We start from the raw sequence: 25470 nt of genomic DNA, 5'->3' as shown, positions 1-25470 counted from the left end.
CCCGCCGCACCTCGTTTTACAAAAACAAACCAACAAACAAGCAAATCAGCCGTTTTTTCCCTTTCCTTTCCTTTTTTTAAATGTCCATCGCGGAATGATTCCCAACACGACACAGGCAAACGGGTTTTTTATTTATTTTTTATTTTATGTCTGCATTTGGATATTTACCGTCCAATATTAAAACAATCAGCGCCCCAGTAATGTGAGAATCAACCCTAAATCAATAAGTAAAAGTCGTATCAGAAGTAACAGATAACATCCATTCTACATATACAGTATAGCATCAGAAATGCATTGACATTACGAAGGATCTGTCGAAGGGGAGGTTGGAGATCCTTCAACCCAGGACATAGTAAAAGGCTTCCCGTCATTGGGGACTGTTTACAGCGCAAGAGAAACAAACCAGTGGGGAAAACGTTTACGCCCTGAAGCTTGAATCTCACATTATGCACAAGTTATAGTCACGAAGATTAACAATAATATCACATTAATTTTGAGCTGCTTTTCGCACCGGCCACAGTACATTCCAAACCAGTTTCCCCGGCTCTTGGGTTGAAACAATGAACCAGCACAACTTCCTGTTTCTAGTCTCTCTTCTTTTGTTTTTTTTGTTTTTTTTTCTCTCGCAAAAAGAGTGGATTTGTGGAAATCCCCTGAGTATGCACACACACAAAGACCGTCGACAACATTGTGAGCTTCCCCTTTTTTCTTCAAGGGTGTTCCACTTGTTTTGTTGTTGTTGTTGTTGTTAAGTTGAGGCTTAAATGTTTGCCCTATCGGCCTGCATTCAGGCACAGGGAGAAGCTGTAGTTACAAACCGGAACCCGGGCCTGGTTTGAAAAGTGGTGAACCTGTCCTTTAATGAATGCCCGGCATATAAACTGGCGTTGTACAAACACGCTTGCCGGGGCCGTTCCCTCCATTGCTCCGCTGATACTCGAGGGGATCAGAATGGTGATAAGAGCCGTGCGTGCGTCTGTCCGTTACGACATCTACTGGAGCTCATATAGCAGGTTCTGAACGTTCAGCGCCAGTTCTTGAAAGGTGGGTCTCTCTTCCGCTTTCTACGAAAACAACAGTTGAAAACAAGTTGGGAGATGTTCCGGCATACACATTTCAATGTTAGTGCACAGTCTCTTACATGACACGAGAGCAAGTTAAACCTACAGGACAACAGCGGCACGTCTTTCTAACTCACATCCATCCAGCAAATCTCCATGATGCTGTAGACCCTCTCGTTGGCCAGCTGGGGGCGATAGAGGTGCAGGCCCCTGGGCACCTGTTCCACTATCTCCTGGTTGTTTAACCGCTCATAGGGAAGTTTTCCCAAAGTGTATATCTCCCACATAAGGACGCCTGGGAAATAATTTATATCCGTCACGCCGTATGAATACATAGTGTCGCCCATGTCGTTTACTCAAACTTGTTCAGAAACGAGAGACGCAGCAGACCGCATCTTTATGTACCATACGCCCAGATGTCTGACTTGCTGCTGAATTTACAGTAGAGGAGGACCTCGGGCGGTGACCAGCGAACAGGAAACTTGGAACCTGCCGAGCTTGTGTACTCATCATCCAAGACGTATCTGAAACCACGGGGCGAGTGTAATTGTCATTTAATTGTCATGGGGTACACCCTGCCCCCATGTGTAGCTTTTAATAAATGCACAATTTTACCTAGACAACCCAAAGTCAGTGACCTTGACAGTGCCATTGGAATCAACCAAACAGTTCCTGGCAGCCTTGGGAGGGAAAACAGAAGAAATAAGCAGTTTGTGTCATGAAAACCTTACCCCAATCAATGCTTTTACAACATTGCGGGGGATGCCTAAGATTACTGCATCGCGGTTGTCTCTCACCAGGTCTCGGTGGATGTACTGATTTGATTCCAGGTAGGCCATGCCCTCAGACACGTCCTTGCACATCTCCAGGAGCTGGATGTTGGTCGGGTGTTGCTTCAAGCCCTCCTTCAGGTAGGTCAACAGACATCCGTTGGAAAGGAACTCCGTCACTATGTAAATGGGCCTTTGTTTGGTGCAGACACCATAGAGCTGAACAAGATTCTCGTGGCGAAGCTTCCTGTTTTCCACACACAACACAGGAGTTACCATCAACCATTGAATGTAACAAGAATCTCTTTTTGCCACTGTGACTGTGAACAGATGAGGTTGTGCTCTTCTGATGTGTGAAAGAACGTCGTTTGCTCACATCATGATTTTAGCCTCTTCTATGAAATCGTCCTCTGACATAGAACCTTCTCTGATCATTTTGATGGCCACGTCGTGCTGACCTTGCCACTTCCCGTACTTTACCACCCCAAACTGTCCGTTACCCAGCTCCTTGATGAAGGTAAGGTCGCGGGGATCAATCTCCCAAACACCTTGGAGAACAAATAAGGTTTAAAAGGTTTATGGTACTGATATTTTATCCATATGCTGTAGGGACAGTTCAAAAAATGATGTTTGCATAGACATGCTTTTACCATAGCCAAGGCCTGCTGTTGATGGTGGTTGTGCCCTGTCAGACACAATGTATTTCAGCCTGCTGAACATACCTAGTCAGAGAGATACACAATACGTATAGATTTATTTTGCAGTGACAAAGAACATATTATTCAGATGCGTTAAAATATATTTCCAGTGATAAACCTGCTGCATTGTGCTGGTGGTAGATGATGAGATCTGGAATGCTGCTAAAATTATGCTTCTCTGCCAGGTAAAACTGTCCCTGAGCAGTGGTGCAGATGTTGTAATGTTTGCAGCTTCCAGCGCTCTCCCTAATGAGAGAGAACAACAAGAAGAATTCACATTCTTGTACTGCCAATGTAATCCCACTGGTTCAGCCGATTAGTCCCAGTTGCTTTAAGGCACTGTGTGCTGTTACGGATCAATTATACATACTAAAAATAAGTGACCGGATTACGCCTCAAATCTCTCATCTTTGACCTGTCCGGTCACCTTTGCTGTGAGTGTTCCTCGCTAGTTCCATTGTCTCAATAAATAAATTTATAATAATGTGATTGATCAATTAGTGTGCTAGAGGAAATACGACAGCCCGATCACCTTTAAAAAAGAAAGTCACAGTGTCCTGTGTGTTATCTAAAATGGCCCACTCTTACAACCACAGTGTGCAATATAGAGGTGCAGCAGATAGATTAATCCTGGTTTTGCATGATAGTCATTTACATGTCGTACTGTTTCCGCCTTCGTGACAAACAGTTATTTTAATGTCTGAGGCTTGAGGATATTGTGTAAACAGTGGACCTCACCTCTGTTTCTTCCCTCTAAATGTACTCACCCGCCACTCTTGCTGAAGACTGAGACGGTGTACCTCCCAGTCTTGCTTGAATCCCGTACCAAGAAACCTCCATCTTTGTTCTAAAAAGACAGAAACAATGCTCGAGGCTTTTGTACCAAACTAATTGTAGCAGACAGTTCATGTGTGTGAATGCTTTTGACATGATAAATTAATGCTGTGCAGTTAACAGAAAATAAGAAGAGAGCCCATTAAGTTGTGAAAGAATGTGGAATTGTCTTATTCGTTCATGCGCTCACCTCATTTTTTAACAAATTCTCTGCTTGGCTGCGCTTCATGTTCTTAGAATACCAGCTGTGAAAACAAGGAGAATCATCCTTACATCCAGAGTTCATATGTTATAGCATTACTTATTACAGTATTTCACAACTCAAATGCCAGGAAAAGAAAACACTGAATATGGATCCCACAGAAAAGTAATTTCTCATAAACGTGGAATATTCTGGATACAAGAGGAAAAAGGTGTTAGACTCACTCAAATCGTTCTAGCCCATTTCCAGCCTCCACAACATAATTACTTGGTATATATCCCTCTTTTCTGCAAGACAAAGGCATATTGTACCACAGACTCTGAGGTGAAATATACTGACATTAATATTCATTCACCCAGATAAACATGTGCACAGGCAAATCACAATTTCATCATCATCATCATCATCATCTTCCTCATCATCATGTCTCTTTCAAGTCTATTGGCATAACCCTTGTGATTAAGGGGATAGTCCACTTTTTGGGGACGTTTTCTTTTTGTCTTTATGACCCAGTTTCGGAAGAGAACGTCAATACCAGTTTCATCCCTGTGTGTCCAGTGCTAAGATAGCTACAGGCTGAATGCTAACTGTGTTAGCTAAATGCAATGGTTGCAGAGGGGATCAACTAGCCTAGCTCCTGTGGAATTAGGGAAAGACACCTTCCACCATCTGAAAGGCTGAGTTATTTAAGGAATACTTATTCTCTTCTGCAATCTTAATGATGCATCTTCTCATCTCAATCTGGGTTAGATAGACAATAAGCAAATTTCCCCTTTCAATATTTTGGTGCATCTCTGTTAAGTGGGTAGGGGTTTATAGTTGAAATTGGCTTGACTCGACTTGATTATGGTGGAGCGTTAGCCTCTTCTCTTAGCCTGCCCTACATGCACACAAAGCTCTCACCCGTATTTATCGCAAGCCTTCCACCAGTTTGCATCGGCCACTTCCAGGATGGTGTACTCCTCATCCTTCCTCAGCTGCAGGTCCTGGGGTGTCAGCGGGGCGTAATCATACTCCGCTATCACAGTCATTCCCACGGATACAGCAGGCTGAGGAGGCTGTGGGGGTAAAGGCCTGGCAGTCATGTCATGCAACCCAAACACATCTGCCGGATTCAATTTTCCAGCTGGGTTTTAATCTACAGTAATTGTCCTGCACTGGCTGGGTGTGTACCTCTTTCGGAGTAGGAGGAAGAGGCTTCCTGGACTCCCTTCGCATGAAAGGTTTGTAGGAAAAGCCTTTGAATGAGATCATAGTGTTTTTACGACCATTATCAGCGGGCATTTTGAAGCCGTTTTTTTTTTTTAAAGGAATTCGCTCTCTCTCTCACCATTCTTACCGTCCAACACTTTGCACCCCATGGCTTGTTTGACCTCCTGCTGGCAGCACAGCCACATCCCATCCATCCAGAAGCAAGGGTGGTACTTCTGCATCAGATCCTTGTTGTTGAGCACCACTGCACACATGAATAGGCCCAAATACACACACACACACACACACACACGTGCACGCACACACACACACACACACACACACACACACACACGTGCACGCACGCGCACACACACACACACACACACACACACACACACACACACACACACACACACACACACACACAATTACATTGGAAAACATTAACATTGAATTGAGAGTATTGGGAATTGAGTAAAAACACTGCACAATATAGAAAGCCAAATACACGTATACACACTTTCTTTCAGCTTCTTTATCCACTCAGCTCGAATGTCGTTATTCTTTGCAAAAATGTACAGCGGTCCTTCATCATATATTATCTACGTAGATGAAAAACATGACAAAAACAGTTACAAGTTATTGCACTACTATAACAGTTATACCTTAGCTGTAGGCGATCATGATTCATTTGGTGCTGTAAAATGTTTATGTTATTGCTTGGACAAGAAACGATACAGCGTGATGGAGAAACTTCACCATGAAACTTCACTTTGGCTATTTTCAGTCGGTTCCTTCCATTTTCTTTTTTTCATGCCACCTGCTGACACCTGCACCGGCACAAACACTTGCGCTTTGAGTGCAAGTGTTTGTGCCGGTGTTGGTTTCACTTCTTACTTAGGCTTTGTATCGTTTGTCCTTGTAGGCTCCTTTTTTTATACCGTGTTCAAAAAACATTACTTTAGAAATTATGATCTATATCTATATTTCATTCCATGTTGGTTGCTGGATTTTTTCACTTATAGTGATAAAGGACATTATAAAAGCAAATGATACCTGGAATGCATAGATGCGCTCTTGTGGGGCGTTAGGCTCTGGCAGCACTGACTCCACACATTTAATCTTTTGTAAATCCACTGTTCCTCGCAAACTCTTCTTTTTCTGATGAGCAGGAAAGAGAATGAAAGAGAGACAAAAAAAAGCAAAGGAGCAAATAGATGAACGGGGCCGAATCCTCCACCAGTGAAAGATGAGACCTCATGTGCGAGTCAGCATGCAAGCGTGTGGAGGTTTTATTTAAAAAGCTTTGTTCACCTACCCCTTTTTCAGAATCATAATCATAGTAAGATATTTTATCCTGCGTGAGGACAAACAATCTCTCCTTGAAGTTCAAGGGAGAGGTCTTCTTCTTCTGTTGGGATCGTTTAATGAAGATTTCTTCCAGTATAGAGTCTGGCATCGTTTAACACTCGAGAGTCCTACATGGTGAAAGTAAATAATAATAATAAATTATAGTAAACTAATCATATAAGGAAGCTAGGTTTTAAAGTGCTTAAAAGAGTCTTATTAGCAGTTAAACAATTAAACCGTACATCATATCATAGGGAACAGACAACAGAGCAAAGTCAATCCAGGCAAAGAAAAATAGACCAAAGATTAAAAATACAAGACAAGCTTCAACATAGACAGTAAAACAATAAGGATAAGTGAGTGACTTTTTTTTCCTCTTAAAGTACGTTTTAAGATTAGAATCAAAAGAATATGCTAATTTTTCACGCTTGCGAGGGGCTTTCCAGAGCTGACAGGCCTTGACAGAAAAGGCCTGGTGACCTCTGGAAGAACCAGGCCGTAGGACCTGGCCGTGGAGGCTTCCCGTGCACTGAAATAAAACTTTAACACCCCTGTTATCCGTTCCTGAACTTAGCCACTCTTCGTGGACTGACATAGAACCGCGCTGTCGCCACCTGTGGCCGGGCCGTGGATCTGGAAACAGACAGTATCGGATTTGCGAGGAACTCCTGCGGTTTTGCATAAGTCCTCCTTCTCGCAACGATGACACCCTTTGTTTCCATGGTTTTCTCCCTTGGGTCGGCTTGTTTCCTTCAGCCATATTTTATATATTTAGCCTTTCACTCTTTGGCACTGCAGCCCAATACCAGGTCGCTAATGCTCCTTGTGCCCATGTATGGTACAACTAAGGCTTTTGATTTTGAAATACTTTTTTAGCTCTCTCTGCTTTCGGTGGTGTGTCAGGCTTCAGTATCTTACTCTGAACATCTCTATCGAGTCAGCCTCCCTGTCCACATCCCTCATTCGAACACCACTACCTAGAAATGTGCGCAATCATGGTTGCCTCAACATAGTCTCTGTAAATGTTCAGTGGCTAACGGTTGTCAATGTGTGGGTCTAGGCAGCTCGAGAACGCTTGAGTCTTCTTCTCATCTAACTTTTATTTTGGCTTTAATGAATCCACCACAATCGTGGTTATAGCCCTGCCTCCCCCCAGAAATGCAAATGAATGATCTTCATCAGAAGTGTTCGGATGAAACTGTTTCCGTCAACACAGGACAAGGCTTCTATTGATTCCAGCCAAAGGTGGATGTGAAGAGCAGTGTTAGGGTCAGTTAATTATTTAGGGATCGGGACAACAGTCCTGCCCTGGTGTCACCGTAACCACACTTCTTGAAAGTGTTAATGATTGTAGCTGAGTCCAGGGGAAATCCATTGGAATCTACAAGTATCTATCCATTGAGGGGAAAAAAACACACACACAAATGGAAAGACAAGAGGTATATCACACAGAGTATTGTCCAAATTACACCAAACTGTCTCAAAACATAGGCAAATACAAACACAAAACATGCTGTAGAATTGGCTAAAACGTACCCATTGTTAAGGACGCAAGAGCTCTGTGGTTCTTTTGGTCTGTGGACGGCCTTTGCTGCCTTGGAGTTGAGTTGAACCTATTTTGAGCCTGTGAGCACTTCCTTCTATCATCTGCTCAACAACACCACCTCAGTCACGTCAAACTGCACTCACGTGTTTGCACTGCCCACTCACCCCAGAGTAACTAAAGCTAAAACTGCTCAGTGAAACGCACATCTAATGAAGCCTTCGTTGACCAAACTCTTTGTTTTCATTGGCCAGGCAGCCCCGTGTGTAGGGAAAATTGACATCGAGAGTCCCTCCCTATCTCCCTTTCTCTCCGGACTTGTGGTACTATGAATGTCACTATCTGGAGCAAGCTGCATTTCCATATTTTTATCATGGTGAGCAGAAAGACTTGTTTTCCTCTCTTTCTCTCTCTCTCTCTCTCTCTTTCGGGGGGTTTTGACTAACTGCGGCTGACACATGAATTCATGAGGAAGTTGCGTCACACGACACTCAGTTATCTAACACAAGCTTAAAGCACAAGCCAGAGTGCACAGGGTATCGGTTGATTTAGCGATATCAAAATGTATCCAAATTATTTCCTTTTCGACATTTTGACCGACAACATCACGAGAAACATTTCTGAAACACCACATAGGACGCTGGTGTTTTTTTTTGTTTGTTTTTCTTGCCAACGCCACAATCGCTGTATCTCAACATGATCATATCGCCTTTGAAAGTATGAGCAAAAAACATGTCAAAGTTCAAATTCGGTCATGGTATGGAATCTGTCCCGCAAAATACTTTGTCAAATCTCCCTCAATCCTAGCGATGAAACAAAGGGCGTCCCACTTAGTCCATCCACATGCTTAAATAAGTCTGTCATGTATACATTGTGGGAGTTAGTTCTGACATTCTGTGAGGTCACCGATGAATAATCACCCAGCAAATAAGACCGGCTGTGAGCAGTGCCTTGGTGATACAGGGGCGGCGGGTAGTGAAAACCACGCCGCTGTTTTAAAACATGAAGAAATGTCGGCGTGACTCAACAAAATTCCATGTCCATTCCAATGTTATTTCTGAAACACCACACGGGAAGATGCTCAGGCCCCGAAAGCAACGTTCACTGTATAGCGAGGATCATACCACCATCCGTAGTATGCGAAGAAGCATGTCAAAGTTGAAATTTAGCGGCCTCAAGTTGGACGGATGTTGGAGGAATTTGAGCAGATGTGCAAGGATGCAATCATGCGTTTATTTTCATGCACGTTCCAATTTAGCGCTCGCGAAAATGCAAGTACTGTGATGAGAGTGTAACAGCTTGACAGAAACCACCAAGATGTTGTTGATGGATATTTCCTGACAGATAAGTGTGCAAATAAATGCCCAGTACAACAGATAAAGCGAGAGTCATGGCCTTCATAGCATCGGCTTATTTGTTTCCCTTAATTCTAATTTCAAAATGGGAATTAAGGGAAGCCAAATCCAGGATACCGCTGTATTGACGTAGTTTAAGTTTGGTTTATGATCAACTAAGTGCTTCACTGGGAGGATGCATTAAAAACATTTGAATAATATAAAACTCAAAGTCAACCACACGTGTTCCAGAACAAAAGTGTTGAGAGGACACATGACGTACTGTACCTTGGGTATGAAGCTAGTTAAGCAAAGTTTTTTTTTTTTATATTTTGGTCATTTAAGTTGGCAGTGCTTCGACTAAAAAGTATTTACTGATCACTTTTGTGGCTGTGGGTATGAAACATGCACCAACCAACATTACCCCATAACATGGCCCTGTGCGTTGTACAGTATGTCATTTCAAATATACTGTCAAAAATGCATTTGCACTAAACAATACGGCGTCATTTTAAGAAAACAGCATTCGAGTCCCGTACAAGGCAAACCGGAGACTTCACCAAATTGATAATCAACTCACAATTAATACCTTTTATGTTACAGGAACCAATCCAGTGGTACACGTTAACAACCTGCCTCATTCTTCTTTCCATAAAGTATGAAACTCCTTTAAATATCCCGATGTCACTAAATGACGGTTTTATTGCAGCGAAAACGGTTCTTTCCTCATCAAACCTCCCGACTTACCCGAAAGCCAGAAACAGATTGGGGAAGAGGCGAGCGGCTACAGATGCTGTGGTTTGGACGCCGATAACAAGCTCGTCTTCCCTGTAAATGTGCGGCGGTATTTGCAGCAAGAAGCTAAACCCCACCCATAGAGAGGAATTGACTCCAGCAGCTTCCCCTTTTTCCTCCTGCTCATTTTCATATCATCTCTCTGAACGGCTTTTGTGATTAAGTGAAAGAAGGACAAACACTGTGCACTTAACACTGACTGGACGGTATACGTTTCTATCTCTTTCTCTCCCTAGAGAGAAAGTTTTTTGTTTTTTTTTAATAATTTAACTAATTGCTTATATTTATAATGTATTTATGTGTATTAGGTTTTCGATAGATAATATATTATAATATCTGTGTGTGTTTGTTTTCTATATCTTATAATTGTATTTATACATACATATACACATAGTATATAACTGTACGTATGTGTGTATATATATATACACAATTTATTATTATTTTATTATATTTTATACCTTGACTGACTTATTATAATTATCTATGATTATTCATTACTAGGAGGGGAATGTTTCGTTTCTGTAGAACGAGCCCCCGCCGCTAGGGGTCAGTGTCTGGAAGCGGCGCAGCGCAAACCGCGGTCTCCGATCCCTTTATAACAACCGCTTCCGGGCGGGGCTCCCTCTTTTCCTCTGCGTCGGGGCGCCGCCATGGTAGGGAGCCCGTCGCGCCGAGCACTTTGGCGAATCCGCCTCAATCCCAGCGATTCAGCGCCGCGCGTCACGCCTGGTCCGTCCACATGTTTAAATAAGTCCGTCACGTATACTCTGCGCGAGCTATTTCGTACGTTTTTGTCATTTGTTGTGTCACGCTAGTGATGTAATGGTCGCCCAGCAAATGACAACCCGCCGTGAGCGGCGGCTCGGCGGTGCAGGGCCGCGGGGAGTGGACGCCGCGCCGCTGTTTTGAACGCGTGAAGGAAATGTCCCGCTACAGGGTGCCAACCGAAACTTCATCCATCTGAACAGCGGGTCGACCCCCGTGCTCACGCCAGCCTGCACGTTAGCCCGGTCGTCGGCCGGGCCCAGCCGGGGCCCCGACGGCGCTTACGGTCTCGGGCCGAGCCGTGAACCCACGTCGCTGTTGAGAGATAAAGGTTCGACACGATGTTGCGCACGTTTGCGATGGGTTATGGTGTCGTCCTTCCTAAAAACCGACTTTCGTCCACGCGTCCGAGGATCTGCGGCGATTCGGGCTGGGATGTGTTTGTAGGTGGAGTCGTTGTGTTCGCCCCCAGCTCCGCTGATCATGCGGGTTTTTGTTTTTCAGGTGAACGTCCCGAAGACCCGCAGGACGTACTGCAAGAAGTGCAAGAAGCACCAGCCTCACAAAGTGACCCAGTACAAGAAGGGAAAGGATTCCCTCTATGCACAGGGTGGGTCTTAAGCTGCTAAAGTCATGTCACGGGAGTAAATCCATTTTTGTTTTCAAAGCGCTTTAAAACGTGTTCCCCAAAGGCAGCAAATGCCCTTGATTTGCAAACTGACCATATGTTAAATGATGGGTCTGTTAGTGCGTCGCCTTGATGTTGGAATTTGGGGAAAATCCGACCTGCTAGGGGAAATGCAAATGAACACCCATGTAAGTTGGCGTTTCGGTGCAGATCGCTCTTTCCCGAGTGTGCCACCATATCTGGGTGCATAGTTTGTATTTTGAGACACTTCGCTCTATCTAGGCTCTGTTAACATGTTTTTGTAGATTGTCACACTCACAATCTTGCCAAAACAAGTTGACAGCGGTTGTGCAGTGTTACCTGGGCAAAAGCAGTGGAATGCAGCGTCACGCAATGCTATTCACATCCCTCATTGTAAAGCACAGGAGGACTGTGCTGTTTACAAATCAAAATAAATACCTGGACTTCAATCAGGTCACTCATGTTGTGACGTTTTAATGTCTTTCAGGTAAGAGGAGATACGACCGTAAGCAGAGCGGTTACGGTGGCCAAACCAAGCCTATTTTCAGGAAAAAGGTAAGGCGCGGTTCTCGTGGCCTTGGAGCATGGCCGACTGCGTTGAATGTGTGGATTCATGTTCACGCGTCTCTAAACAGGCCAAGACCACAAAGAAGATTGTGCTGAGGCTGGAGTGTGTGGAGCCCAACTGCAGATCCAAGAGAATGCTGGCCATCAAGAGATGCAAGCACTTCGAGTTGGGCGGTGACAAGAAGAGAAAGGTGAGGAGGCGCATGCCCGACCTTATTCTAGATGTTTCTGGGACTTTGATGTGGCATCAACTGTAAAGGAAGGGATCCGCCAGGCACCTCTGTCCTTCAACTATATTGACAACCATTTATCCAATCGACTATATTGACAACCATTTATCCAATCTACTTCACACTTGGCGGGTGTATTGCTGTGGACCCAAGGACCCAGTTTGGTGCAATTTGGATATGACATGTAATATCTAACAGCAAGCCAGCAGGGGGCCGAGGCACGTTTTGTGGCGACGTGTAATATTAATGAACAGTGAGTTTAACCAAAGGCGTGCCGTGGGGTCCCCCCCCCCAGAGTCGTCAAACAGGCGTGTTTTGAACGGGCACTGCACTAGTAGCGGTTAAGCGGACGCCGCTGGAAGTAGATTGAGTTTACAGCAGAAAATGTTCCCTTGTCGTGCCTCAGTGTTGTGAAGCATGTGTGCTGCTCAGGTCTCACATTCCTGGCAAAGCAGGAGAAAATGTTAGTTTTACTGCTTTGATTTGTACTGGGATTAAGTCGGAGAGATGAGAGCTATTATACTATTATTTTTTTACTTCTGTGTGAACACTAACGAGTGCAGAGGCAGATTTTAGAGTTTAGTCTTGTTTATTGTGATGGAGCTTGTGCCGTTGCCCACGGATGGCATAGTGTTGAGGAAAACTCCCTCATGGTTCTGTTCATCTAACGTGGCTTAACTTGTCAAGTTAGTGGAACAATTCACCCTTTTCCGTATTGTCCACTAGTATTGATCAAATAGGTGTCGCAAACTATCAACTTGATGTATAAAATAAGAACTGCCCTCGCAAATCTATAACAGTTTGCATATCTTACTATGGCGTGAATCCAGATTAAGTGCTATTTTCTGACTGGGCTTTCTGTTTGGCCCCAAAAGAAGGCTACAAGTGATGTAATTCTGTAAAAAAAAGAAAAATTGAGAGCCAATTTTAGCTTAAGTCCAGCAACAAGCCTGTCTGTAGCTCAGTGTATTTTTAAGACCTTTGACTCAAGCATGACAACTTCTATGTCCTTTGTTAACACTGCTTTTATCTCTCCCTTCCAGGGCCAGGTCATCCAGTTCTAAGCTGTGGTGCAATCTCAAGGAGGAAGTTGTCACTGTTTTCAATAAATTTGTGGAAATAACAAATTTTCTTTGCCTCGTTTACTTCACTCTCGTCCTAATGCCCGTTTTCAAAATGAGTATCAGACCGACCTGACTCACTTCAGTTTTGAATCAGTCATGATTTTCCTCCCGATTCAAATATAATTTCTAATATTACAAAGTCGCCTACGCTGACGTGTTGGCAAGAAATAAACACCCAACTAAATCTGAAACATCGCCAAAAGGTAATGGACAAGTCCTTATTGAGGCGCCCTGTAGCTACAGCACAGGACCGGCTCTGTTCTTAAAAGACAAGTCTTTCCAAAGCAGACTCTGCGTCTGCGCGTCGCTGATGGGGCTGATGGTCAGCAGCGCCGTGCCTGAGGGGTTGACGGCCACGCCCAGCTTGCCCTTCAGAGTCTGGACTCCCAGCTGCTTCAGCCGAGGCAGGATCTGGGTGACGTTGCACTGGGGGTCGCAGCGCTTCCATCCAGGGGCTGAGCTGACGTCCAGCCTGCGTGGACCTCCCATCTCCAGCAGGTTCAACACTGCTACGGCCAGCCTGCCGCTGGACAGAGGCCTCTCCCACACCTCGAAGCCGTTCGTCTGTATATTAAAAAAAAAAAAAAAATCTGAACAAAATGGCCACCTCGCCCTTTTTATTCTTGAGGTGCAGCGTGCATGTGCTTCTTAGATTGGCAATTTTCACTAGGTTTCAAGAGCAGGACCATTAAAAGCAGCTGAACTTTTTTCCCTCAAATAAAGCTGTTACTCACCCACCAGTACAACTAAAGTCAAATTGTTTGTACATTAAAATGTCAATTTCTTTTAAGAAATCGGTTGACAAAACTGCATTGGACTCGACCTGGACCACAGAGGAGGTTGGCAGTTAACTGGTTGATTTGAGCTTTGTGTCCACATGAAAGTTACGTTAGTTAAATGAAAACGGGACGCAAAACAGAACTGTGAAGCTTAATGTGATACTTACTAATGTGATGCCGTTTAGATATCTCATATATAGTCTTGGAATGGTTCAAATGTGTTGGTAGTACATCAAAATACTAAAACACAAACTGCGGGTGGGAGTCGGGTGGATGGTGACTGAGGGATGAGTGACTATTCCAGCAGAGTGAAACGTGCTGCTAGGGATCGGAGGACGATTGGCGGAGTCTCTGGAAGGATCCTCTTCCAGGTGTGCCTTTTCTGCCGGAGCTCGCGCCACAGGACCATTTGAACACCCCTACTTCCGTATAGGGGCGTTCCTTGTGACGTAGAGGAGCGCCACAACTTCACTGTGCAGCTGGTTAATTACCCCGATATAACGTAAACCACTGCTGTGTCCCAGGACACCCGGAGTCGAGTCTAAATTTACTCCAACGAATGGAGCTTTTGCCAAAGTTCGGACAGAGACGACTTCTCGTCATTGTCACAAATCCTTGGCGCCATCCCCAGGACATCAGAGCTGGCTCCCCCAACCTGCAGTAGAGCTCAGACTTCAATTTTCATACACGAGGCTCTGCAGTCCAGCTACGGACAAAAAGATGATGCATTTCTGCTTCGTTCTACACCCGTCAGTACTTCCCAGTCAATGCCTTCTATCACTACGCTGAGTTCATTCAGTCCTACCATGTGGTGTTTATTCGGTCTGGCCATGTGTTGTGTTCATCCTAAAACCAGACCAAATTGCATATATTCAACACAGTAAATCGTAGATTACACACTGTGCACTTGGAGCTGGACAGTATTCATCATGTATTTCTTCCACACGATCCATGTTCTTTTTTCCATCAGTCTCAAGGCTGGGTACGATTTTTTCAGTTAACTTCCTTTAACCGTACAACCCCACGTGACTACCCTGTATCAGCCGGCTTCTGTATGATCTATTTATGGATTTCTACGAGTATTTATCCCCAGCCAAATCATCTATATGTTCAACCTACCTCAAATTGTTGAATTTTACATTCCTACATGAAGTTCCAACATGGGCTACTGCATACTGTGCAGTATTGCTGTTCTGTTCGGTGTTACTGTATTGCTGTGTTGTACTGTTGTATACTGTACTGTATCTCCATACTCACTTTATTCACATGTACTTTACTGCACATATCTGTATATACAAATAGCCTATCCCATATACTTAACTCTATTCCTTCTATTTTGTACCCTCAATTTGTAATATCTTTTTGAGTCTTTATTTTATTTAGATCATCATATTCACTAACTGCATTAAGTTTTAGGAATCAGTTCGTTTCAGTTACATAGCTAGGTAGGAATTAGGTTAGCTATTATGTTTGTACTATTGTGCATAATCTCCGGGTGCGATGCAAAGAGATTTCACTGCATATACTGTATGAAAGTACGTATATGTATGTGACAAATAAACCTCGTGAATCTTGAAATATTATTGAGCCTACCTTGACAGTTCGGCGTCCCTGCCTTCCCAGCGGGTCCTGGCTGATGGCGATGATGTGCCTATTCTGCAGCAGCTCTTTGGAACGGGGACAAATATCCCTCGGGTCATTAGACATAAGCAGGGGGGCGGCCATGATGGCCCATAATGCCATCTGAGACTCCTGCTGGTCATGACTCAAGCCAAAGTTGCCGATCACAAGCTGGAGGCCAGAAACCAGGACAAAGTTGTATTAAAAAAACATGATAATATATAGAAGAGGATCATTTAGGGCGTTGGATATTCAGTGTATGTGTAACATGATTATATCACCGCGGGCTATGGCAAGAGTACCATATCGGGGTCGTTCCAGCCGCCGGGCCCGGCCGAGGGGACGATGATGTCCTGATGAGAAGCCGTCCATTCCAAGATGGACTTCACACTGCTCCAGGAGTCGTAGACATCGGCAAAGTTGCGCCAGTGGTTGCAGGTCTCGCGGATCGCCGTGTAGTTTGGCTGAATGGATATTTGTTTATGTTATAAGGGTTGGCTGAAGGCCTTGTGAGGCAGCTGCTGATTAATCCAGTGTCATGTGCACTGAAGTCAGACAAATAGTGAAACTCCATCATAGACCTTTCCCATGCCCACCTGACGGAAGGGCCACTCGTAAAGCGGCCACTCGCAGGAGTAAAGGATGCTCCTCCCAGTTGCGTTCAGAGCCCTCGACATGTTCACATAACCTGAATCGGCACAAATCATAATGTGTGAGCATATGGCCGCGGGACCGTCCAAAACGATTCCTCTTCAAGGACATTTCACTGTGTACTCTCTGGTTTCCAATTATTCCTGAAGAAGCATCCGCAGAGTTTGCCTCCAAAATTCACTTCTCCCCCCCCCCGCCGCGGGCACTTTGCAGAAATTGCTTTGACCAAGGGGAATTTTACCTTTTAAGGTTTATAAAAAAGAAAATGTTCTAATGTGGCAAGGCGGTACAGACGAGGTTGACTTTTTAATGATTTTGCAGATTCGTAACATCGCGCAATAAACACGACTTTAAGGAACAAACACCTAAAATAGTGTCGTGCTGAACTTAGTTGTTGTAATAAAAGCAGAAGCGGATAAATGACCATCTATGCCTCGCTGTGACAAGAGCTGTTGCAATAATTACAAAATCGCCTGGTTGCAATTACTTCAGCTGAACACTAATACATCCCAGTCATACAGTGTTTCTATTCAAGTGTCAAGGGAATTTATAGCAAATTTTAGAAATTGGAAGGTACTGGACTGAAGGTTTCCATCAGTGCAGGTATATTAAAATGTCTGTGGATTGTTATACTCCAATGGATCAATTTCAGTAAATTGCTCTTGGGTGTCCTACACTACTGTAGACCTATTCTGATAGTGGTATCAAAGACACCGCTTTAATAATTATTTGTATAAAAATCTCCCAAGGGTTTCACAATTGCTTTCAAAAGTAACTGTATTCTGAGTGGACTACAGGGTAGGTCAAGTGCAAAATACACCTTGAATTTGGATTTCTGTCGCCACTCAGTCTCACCCTCTCCCAGCAGGGTCCAGTTCATGTCGCAGCCATCGAATTTGAGCAGGTCCACGCCCCAGTCGGCGAAGGTCTGAGCGTCTGTCTCGTAGTGTCCCAGGCTGCCTGGGTAGCCGGCGCAGGTCTTCGTTCCAACATCGCCGTAGATACCGAGCTTCAAACCCTTGGAGTGGACCTGAAAGGAGATTCCATTCAGCTCGTGTTGGTCCCATGAGGCCAGCGGTGCCCGGGGACCAACTCCCAGATGAACACATGGAGGCCGTGCAAACTCCACATAGAAAGGCTGCAGTCGGGTTCCAACCCAGAACCTTCTTACGATCGGTCAACAGAGCCAACCACTGAGAAATACAATAATAAATAAAACACGCAACGTGAAAAGTATAGGGTGGCATTGAGGTGTTAAAATGATATTGAATTAGTGCAAAGACGACACTTCAGGTTGCAGTAATGCACCCCTACCAGTAGATGGCAGGGTCACACAGCCCAAACCTGTGAAGGGCACATACTGCACAGTACTACTCAGGTTTTTGTTTTGGATTTTCCAAAGTGTGTGGTGGGAGGGGGGACTGGATTGCTCATTCATTGTCTATATCTGGAGTGGACAATAAGCCCAAATACACAAATGCTGGTATCTGTTGGTATTAAGTTTGAGACAAAAATGCCCTGATAAGTAGAGTGACAGATGCCAACAAACCAAATGTGGGACAAGGAGTGTGTTTGCGTGGGACACGTTACCAATCCAGAGAGGCAGTCAAAACCTTTTGATATGTCGATCTAACTTAGAAAATAAGCATATATATTCTTCCCCTTAGCTCGTAACATCTCTCTGCTTATCCCTTTGTGAGCCTCACATGTACTGTGTCGCTTCCACAGTGTATTCCCCTCTGTGCGAAATTTAAGAAACTGAGTGTCACCTTCCTGCTTCCCACCTGCTTCACCCAGTTATAAGTAGTTTCCCAGTCTTGGTTGTAGCTGAATTTCCGTTTTGGGTTTTTTTCCTGGTAGTTTCCAGCATATTTGGCCTCAATCTGCATAGTTTGTGACTCTGGTGTTTTGCAGTTTTCCCCGGTGGGCGAAGCAAAGACGGTGACAGGTTAGAACCTGCGCTGTGACCCAGGTGAGCAGCAGTTTGATTGACGTCCAACTCGGCCCCGTGTTGACAGCCTTCCCTGCTTCCTTCACAGCCATAAATAAAAGCCAGACTTTAGAATAGCGTCCCTCTCCTGCAGTGGCTTTTGAAAACTAGAGGCAAATCAAAATGTGGGACCTGGTCTCCACATGTGGGATGCGGGACAAGGGATGCAAATGCTGTGCAGTGAAACACGAAGAGGGACGCCCGGTCAGCCTAAAAGCAAGCGGTTGCAGGGTTGTCGAGCGGAGGTTTCCACTCACGTATTGGGCCAGTTGGCTGATCCCTCCTGGAAACCTCTTGGGATCCGCGCGCAGGCGTCCACGGGCGTCCCGCCGGAGGGAGGACCAGCAGTCGTCGATGCAGACGTACTCATATCCAGCCTCCCTCCATCCCTCCTGCGCCATCACATCAGCCATACGCATGTACAAATACTCACTGGCAGACAGGGGAGGGGGGCATGGGTCAATGGACAATATCGTGGACAATGTTTATAACCGTTTCGCTTTATTTCAGAAACACGTAATTAGCGAGTCCCGGAACCCCCGTTGCACTCGTTCGGATCCATATGATTTTCCTCAGAAGCTTTTGGGCTTAAAACCGTCGGGAACAGAACAACCGCAGAAGGTTTCGCGCGCGGTTGAGTTGCCGTAGGAACCGGGACGTCACAAAACACCTCACGGTTCAAGTTTCATCCGAATCGATCCACGTACGGGACAGAGATTAGTGAAAACCAGCAAAATCTGAGCCAGGGTCGCCAGATGCTCACGCTTCACCGACACGTCAATGCTGGAAAAGTAATGGAAGGAGACAAGTTTTAGAGTAAGACGCTTTGGGACGTCATCGGACGTACTATAAACCTGCAGGCCGTGGTTCTGAATGTCCATTCGCACGACGCTCGCTCAGTAGTGGTTGGAGATTACAAACTACAAGTCTGTGTGTTATGTACCTTTTTACTCTGGCAGATGTCTGTGGGTCTGTTTCGTTTATATTTGATCTCTTTGCTTCCCGTTTATTATTGTTCATGAAAAGAAAAAAAAAAAAAAAAACACAAACAAACATTAAGCCCCAGAAACTCGTGACCACGTCGAGTCCAATCGACTGCGAATGAATGATGCGTTGGTGTACTAGGAACGTGTCAGAAGACTGGAAGCCCTGAAGTTGTAATTACTCACAGAAAGACGTCAGCGTTTTTCATATTTCATGGAAACGAAACCTTTCAGAAATGTAATCAAAGGAAAGAAGCCGCCACTAAAATGACTCAAGTTCGATCGCCTTCCTAAACCTCCGTGATTACTGACCCGCACGAGACCAAACATCAACTAGCGTCACTGAGACTCCACATCTATTTCCACACACAACACAGTGAGTTACAACAAGGACCAGGTTTGGTTCATGTACATGCAATTACCTACAGCTTAACGGGGCAGACTTAAATGAAAAGGGAGAAGGTGTATAGTGACAAATCCTTCCATAAGTCAAATTCCAAATGAATGTTAATGTTCCATAAATGTTGTCTGCATTGCAACAAAGACAAGTCAACTACCTAACAGAATTTTCCAGTTGTAGATTGTTCACAGAAAGAAATACAATGAAGTACTAATTAAGGATGGAGACAACGTGCTGCACATGAATACAGAGAGGACATCACAAGGTGATCTTTCGCAACATCAATTATAATGTAAGTCAATTTCTTCTCGTACGTGGCGGCCTGCAGGCGTCGGCTGGGGTGGCTGACATCTAGGTGCCCTGTGCTGAGCACACTGAGCTACGTGGACGGGCGCTCAGGGCTCGCGGCCGGACGGGCCGTCCGGTCGGTTGTGGTGGGGTGGGCCTCGCCCCTGCCTGGGGCCCTCTGTCGGTGCGGGGCCTGGCTTCAAACCCGGGTTCTGCGCCTGTCTTGGGTCGTATGTGTGTGCATCAGGGGTGTAGGGCCTCCTTGCGCGCTCCGGGACTGGGTTACGCTCCTCGGGACCGGGTGTAGGGGTTCGTAGGGCTCCGTGGGCTTTCAGGCTCTTTAGGGGCCGGGGGGGGGGGGGGGGGGGGATCTCCTGTGGCTGCAAGGCGGGGGTGCTTGGGGCTTTCCTGCAGACGTGCGGTGTCTGTACGGCCGTGGGACTCAGGGGTGGCTTTGGGGCCTTTTCCGCTGCTTGGGAGGCGCCACAACATAAAACCCACCTTATACACCAGAACCAATTGGGACAAGACGCGTACACTCACACACACACACTCACACACACACACACACTCTCCTGGTTGCATCCCTCTCCTTTCCTCCCTCATTTACTGCCATAAGTATGACAGGAAGAGGCCACGTGCCCAATTGCTGTTACAGGATTCCTGGACTTAATTGACTCTGTTTACCATGTACATGTTGCCATCTGACGTTCTATGTTTATGTTTTTCCATGTACATGTTGTTGTTTGGTTTTACGTTTATTTGCCTCACCCGTGGCGAATCTCCCCCTATTGGAGTAGTAATTAGACCAATTAGATCTAGAGACCAAAACATGGTAAATAAACTCACCAAAGAGTGGGATTGGTGGTGGTTCTGTGTAACAAAAAGCTGTGCTCTTGTCATCAGAAGATTCTTTATTCATCACACGGTACACACACACACACACACACACACACACACACACAAACACACACACACACACACACACACACACACACACACAACTCATGCACCCATGCGGCGACGGTGAAACTTATTTTCTGCTTTTTACCCATGCCTCCCCGGAGGAAGGAAGCCAGGAGCAGTGGGCAGCATGATTAGACGATCAGACGATGATGCTCTGCATGTTGCATGGTGGTGGTCCTTGCTGACGTTAGGTGGAGGAAACCCCATGCGAGCGCAGGGAGAACATGCAAACTCCACACCGAGAGGCTCCTAATTGGGAGATAACCCGCCGGAGCACGGTGCCAACAGCGCCCCGGGGCGGGAATCGAACCCAGGACCTCATGGGAGGGAACTTTGTGACATCGTGAACCAACATTATACAAGTCCAGGGTTCATCTCTTCAACGCTCGTAAAACCCGAAGAATTGGAACCCGTGCTGCGTTCCACAGAATCCAGAAAACTGTGATAGGTATCTAACACGGCTAAACTGGAGCCTGGGTATTGCTGCCTTCAGCTATATTGTTTCATTGCATCTCGTGCTTAATTTGGATTAATTTTATATTGCCATGATATTGAGATATATGCTGGCCTACAGAGTGATTGCTGGGAACGCTCCCGCCTACTTAAATGCTCTTGTAAGAGCACATGTTTCCCCCCCGGATGCTGCGCTCGTCAAATGAGCGTCGCCTGGCTCTGCCGGCCGTACAGCCGCGGCAATCCAGGCTATTCTCATTTGTAGTTCCACGTTGGTGGAACGAGCTGCCAAAAATGACCAGAGCGGGGACCTCCCTCTCTGTTTTTAAGACGCACCTGAAGACCCAGCTCTTCAGTGAGTACCTCCTGTCCTAACCTACAATTACTTAGCACCACCTTGCAGTATTTATTGTTACACGAATGTTGTTGTTACACTAATCTCTGTCGCAATGTAGCTTGAATGTTATTCTCCCTTGTAAGTCGCTTTGGATAAAAGCATCTGCTAAATGACTAAATGTAAATGTAAATGTAAATGAGATATGAAGGAGAGTTTGACGTAACTACAGTATTCTGTAATATTGCGCCCCCCGGCGGCCTGTTGCGAGATTATTGAATACAATAACATTTATAACGACAAAACACGCAAAGCAACCGCATGAAGTGGCACCGTGAGCGCGTTAAAATGCCGAGGCTTGTACGGACAACGATATTCGTCTTTCAGTGCCAGTCCCAGCGTCGTGGGTCCACCTCGTTCTTCTGACGCGTGGTTCGTCGTCACCTGATGCAGTTCTCTGGGTCGGCGTCGCAGTCCGCGTTGCACACGAACCTCTCCCAGTGCAGCCATCCCATGGCGGGCCTCAGGGAGAGCCCGTTGTCAAGGGCGGCGGCGAGGGGGCACACTAAGAGGGCGGCCAGCGCCAGCGACGCCATGTTTGCGGAGGCTCCACGGAGTCGCGTCTCGAAACTCCCCACGAAGGGTGAACGACGAACGACGAACGAAAACGACGAACGACGAACACTTCCCGGAACCAGAGGGAGGCCACGCCCCCCCGCGCTGCTTCGCGGACAGGAGGCGCTGATTCGAGTGTTGTTGGCGACTCGTTCGTTTTGAGTCAGTGACTGACGAGCGAATGGTTTCGGAGCTTCAGGCTTTTTTTTTTTTTTTTTTTTTTTTTGTTGGGTTTCGGAGCTTTTTCTTGGGGTCATAACGCCAGTGCTCCGCCGGCCCGTGCACCTTTTAGGCCAGCAGAGGGCGAGGCGTTCTTGTGTTTTTTTTTTTTTTGTTTTTTTTTCTGTTACAGAAGGAGTCGAATGTAAAATGTCCAATGTCATTGAAATACTTGGCTGTGGATTGATTTTCTTCCTCCTAAGCAGATGCTCATTGACATCTTCAGACGTTTTTTTTTTCCAATCTTGGAGCTCACGTGACACCTGGAGATTGCCGACGGGAAAATATGTTGTGTATGTGTATATATAAATGAAAAACATGTGTATACATAGATGTAGACATAGATAATGCTTTATGAAATGCATTATTAAAATAGACATGCTGCATTCAAGGGATGTGTGCTGGTAGTTTTCTCCGAGCCAAGAACTGGCCGACCGAGTTCATATTTCCATCTCTATGCCCTTTATCTGCCGTATGTGTGGCTGCTCATCCCTTATGTTTAGCATCTCCCCGGCAGTAACCGTTACCAGATGAGAAAGGAGAATAGATGAGCCATAAAAGATAATTAGACGGTGTCATAGAAAACAGTTTGTTAGAGTCATTTCCATTTTACCGCCGCTCGGCCACGTGGGCAGGGCGGCCGCCACCGCGGCTCAGTGAACTTGTGTTTCCGAGGAGACGGCTCGCGGCGTCGACGCTGGGTCTCGGGCTTCGCTTTCCCATCAGATCCCTCCAGTCGGAGGGGCGGCGCTGAGATCAAGGTAAGAGATGAAGAACGTAATATAATCACAAATTGAGAGGCGGGGGGAAACTGAACGGGGTCATCCCCCCTGCGGTCGCCGTGTTTTCTCTCCTCCGCCTCTCGGCAGACGCGGCAGAAGACGGCTGTTGGATGTTTGCTCCCTTATAATACGGTGCGGCGGTAGCATTTCGTCAGATCCTCAAAGCGGGGGTCCCGCTACGCAGCGAGCAGAAACGTCCTCATCGCCGACCGTCGCGGACGATGTCGGGACTCGGAGCGAGACCCCCCCCGCCCAAATTAGGGTATCACTCCCCATCTCCGCCGCCGCCCCGCACTTTTAAAAGGAAACATTAACGAACAGAAAACGCGGCCTTCTGGCGAAATGTCAAGGGCATGCGTTCCCACCCACGTCGTTATCGGCGCTGACACCCGGAAGAAAGACCCCCCCCCCCCCCCCCCCCCCGGGCCCACGATTTGTCATCGCTTGCCGGAGTTGGTGCGAGCGCGGGCTCTAAATGTCAGGTCTCAGCTCCTCCCGGCCGCTCGTGACGGATGGGTCCGACCCACCCGACCACGAACCCCCCCACCCCCCGTTGTGCGAGACGAGATCCTCCCGTCGGCCTGGCACGGAAGCCGGCGTTTGGTCGGGATCGCTGACGAACGGTGCCCCCGGCCCGAGGCCCCGAGGCCCCGGGGGAGCCCCGAGCCCGGGGCCTCGGCGGCAGCGATCCGTCGTGGGCTCTTTCTTCGCTGGCGCCGTAAAATCGAGGGCGACGGTCGCCGCTGACCTCCAGTGTGTCCGTAACTTTGTCCTGGGGCGGGAAGGGACGGGAGAGACGGATGCTCGGCACTCCCGCCGAGGAACCTGCCCCGGCGCCTTCATCCCCCGCCGCCCTGATCTACGGGTGCGGGCGGACGTTTAACCATTCATCGGCTCCGGATTTCTTCTTCTCCTTCCGGCTGCTCCCGTTAGCGGTCGCCACAGCGGATCATCCGCCTCCAATACCTTCTGTTCTGTGTATCTTCCTCCCTCACACCGACCGCCTGCGTGTCCTCCCTCACCACATCCATGAACCTTCTCTTTGGCAGCTCCATCCTCAGCCTCCTTCTCCCAGTGTAACTCTCATCTCTCCTACACACGTGTCCAAACCATCTCAATCTGGCCTCTCTCACTTTTCCACCGAGCTCTCCAACCTGAGCTGTCCCTCTAATGTACTCATTCTTAGTCCTGTCCGTCCTTGTCACTCCCAATGAAAATGTCAACATCCTCAACTCTGCCGCCTCCAGTTCAGCCACCTGCCTTTTCGTCGGTGCCACCTCCCCTAAAGCGCACAACATGGCCGCTCTCACTAGCGTCCTGTAGACCTTCCCCTTCACTCTTGCCGGAACCCTTCTGTCACAGATCACCCCGGGCACTCTTCTCCACCCGCTCCACCCTGCCTGTACTCTCTTCTCCTCCACCCCTCCCCCGCACACTCCGCTGCTTTGGATGGTCGGACGCCCGGTGCTCGAACTCATCCGCCGAACCTTCCCCGCCTCCCCTCCTCGCATTCGCAGCTCATTCTCCTTCATCGGCTCTGGATTTGAGCTTTGAAAGGGTGACGCGCGGGAACCCAAATGTTCAGGCCGCGGCCTCCTCCGGGGTGAAGACGCTGTGGAGCCCTACATTCCGGGTGCCAACCCAGTAAATCAGTGGGTCTGATCTAGAAGCCGGGAGGAACTTGGTGCGTACAGGAATGAGGAAATACCGATATTTCTCTTCGCACCCTTTTTTGTTGAGACGTCTATCGAACAATTTCTAATATCTTTGATGACCGTGTTCCGCTGGGGGAAACGCCGATGAGCTCCCACTTGTGACTCGAAGTGACTATGGATCAAAATATCACTGTAAAAGACAAATGGGGAAATCCGTTGTTGTTGGGTTTTCTTGTTTTTTTTAACACGCTCATTCGTGGCTGTTGCTGCCTATTCACACAGACCCATGAAACTAACGAAACGTTTTTTCAATAAATAATAAAAAATGGAAAAAAATCATCTCCGATTTAGAAAAATTTTCAAGCACCCCACTTGCAATTCCTCCGCACCGCCACCACCCCACGGCTTGAATACCACCGTTTGAACGAACCAGTGCGCGCCCGTTCCAAATGTAAAACTTTCGAAGACACTGTAAAGGCGCAGTTTAACAAAATGTCAGTGATTCAGTCCCGAGTACCGTATTCCGCAACGGAAGATGAACCTGCCGGTTTGTAAGAGGCCGATGGAGAACGTGTCCCCGTCGCGCACGGTGCTTGTTTCGTTACACGAGGAAACG

At 46.7% G+C, this 25470-nt stretch overlaps 3 protein-coding genes across 5 annotated transcripts; 1 reads left to right on the top strand and 2 right to left on the bottom strand.

Moving 5' to 3' along the window:
* Nucleotides 1-156: 156 nt before the first annotated feature.
* btk (Bruton agammaglobulinemia tyrosine kinase) lies at nucleotides 157-9822 on the bottom strand. 2 transcript variants are annotated; one of them, XM_080008095.1, is made up of 18 exons: nucleotides 9734-9822; nucleotides 6078-6237; nucleotides 5816-5920; nucleotides 5280-5361; nucleotides 4896-5021; nucleotides 4739-4803; nucleotides 4469-4623; nucleotides 3790-3852; nucleotides 3554-3608; nucleotides 3297-3376; nucleotides 2648-2775; nucleotides 2482-2553; nucleotides 2208-2379; nucleotides 1859-2078; nucleotides 1677-1741; nucleotides 1467-1585; nucleotides 1199-1356; nucleotides 157-1064 (listed from the first exon to the last, which is right to left on the bottom strand). In XM_080008095.1, the coding sequence occupies exons 2-18, from the start codon at nucleotides 6216-6218 to the stop codon at nucleotides 993-995; spliced, it is 1878 nt and encodes a 625-aa protein (XP_079864221.1). In that variant the 5' UTR covers nucleotides 6219-6237; nucleotides 9734-9822; the 3' UTR covers nucleotides 157-992. The 2 variants fall into 2 exon arrangements, with proteins under 2 accessions (XP_079864221.1, XP_079864222.1); XM_080008096.1 differs by having other exon boundaries at nucleotides 4905-5021.
* On the top strand, nucleotides 7917-13122 carry rpl36a (ribosomal protein L36A). Of its 2 annotated transcripts, none has more exons than XM_080008098.1 (5): nucleotides 7917-8028; nucleotides 11054-11159; nucleotides 11686-11753; nucleotides 11834-11956; nucleotides 13039-13122. In XM_080008098.1, the coding sequence occupies exons 1-5, from the start codon at nucleotides 7981-7983 to the stop codon at nucleotides 13057-13059; spliced, it is 366 nt and encodes a 121-aa protein (XP_079864224.1). In that variant the 5' UTR covers nucleotides 7917-7980; the 3' UTR covers nucleotides 13060-13122. The 2 variants fall into 2 exon arrangements, with proteins under 2 accessions (XP_079864224.1, XP_079864225.1); XM_080008099.1 differs by lacking the exon at nucleotides 7917-8028 and adding an exon at nucleotides 10390-10437.
* A 136-nt stretch (nucleotides 13123-13258) lies between these two features.
* gla (galactosidase, alpha) lies at nucleotides 13259-22284 on the bottom strand. Its single transcript, XM_080008097.1, has 7 exons — nucleotides 22028-22284; nucleotides 18417-18591; nucleotides 17025-17199; nucleotides 16115-16206; nucleotides 15821-15982; nucleotides 15492-15689; nucleotides 13259-13683 (listed from the first exon to the last, which is right to left on the bottom strand). Exons 1-7 carry the CDS (start codon nucleotides 22177-22179, stop codon nucleotides 13357-13359), a joined length of 1281 nt encoding a protein of 426 aa, XP_079864223.1. The 5' UTR covers nucleotides 22180-22284; the 3' UTR covers nucleotides 13259-13356.
* Nucleotides 22285-25470: the final 3186 nt, after the last annotated feature.

The sequence above is a fragment of the Zeus faber genome (assembly GCF_960531495.2).
Source record: "Zeus faber genome assembly, chromosome: 10".
NCBI lineage: Eukaryota > Metazoa > Chordata > Actinopteri > Zeiformes > Zeidae > Zeus > Zeus faber.
The sequence above is the reverse complement of the archived record's forward strand: the minus strand, read 5'-3'. Positions and strand labels throughout refer to the sequence as shown.

Coding starts and splice junctions, on each gene's coding strand:
- btk (XM_080008095.1), bottom strand. CDS start 6,218: ATGCCAGACTCTATACTGGAAGAAATCTTCATTAAACGATCCCAACAG. Junction 5,362..5,815: donor AGCGCATCTATGCATTCCAG/GTATCATTTGCT, acceptor TCATCTACGTAG/ATAATATATGATGAAGGACC. Junction 5,022..5,279: donor GATAAAGAAGCTGAAAGAAA/GTGTGTATACGT, acceptor TCATGTGTGCAG/TGGTGCTCAACAACAAGGAT.
- rpl36a (XM_080008098.1), top strand. CDS start 7,981: ATGAATGTCACTATCTGGAGCAAGCTGCATTTCCATATTTTTATCATG. Junction 8,029..11,053: donor ATTTCCATATTTTTATCATG/GTGAGCAGAAAG, acceptor TTTGTTTTTCAG/GTGAACGTCCCGAAGACCCG. Junction 11,754..11,833: donor AGCCTATTTTCAGGAAAAAG/GTAAGGCGCGGT, acceptor GTCTCTAAACAG/GCCAAGACCACAAAGAAGAT.
- gla (XM_080008097.1), bottom strand. CDS start 22,179: ATGGCGTCGCTGGCGCTGGCCGCCCTCTTAGTGTGCCCCCTCGCCGCC. Junction 15,690..15,820: donor GCTGGAACGACCCCGATATG/GTACTCTTGCCA, acceptor TCTGGCCTCCAG/CTTGTGATCGGCAACTTTGG. Junction 13,684..15,491: donor AGGGACGCCGAACTGTCAAG/GTAGGCTCAATA, acceptor TTTAATATACAG/ACGAACGGCTTCGAGGTGTG.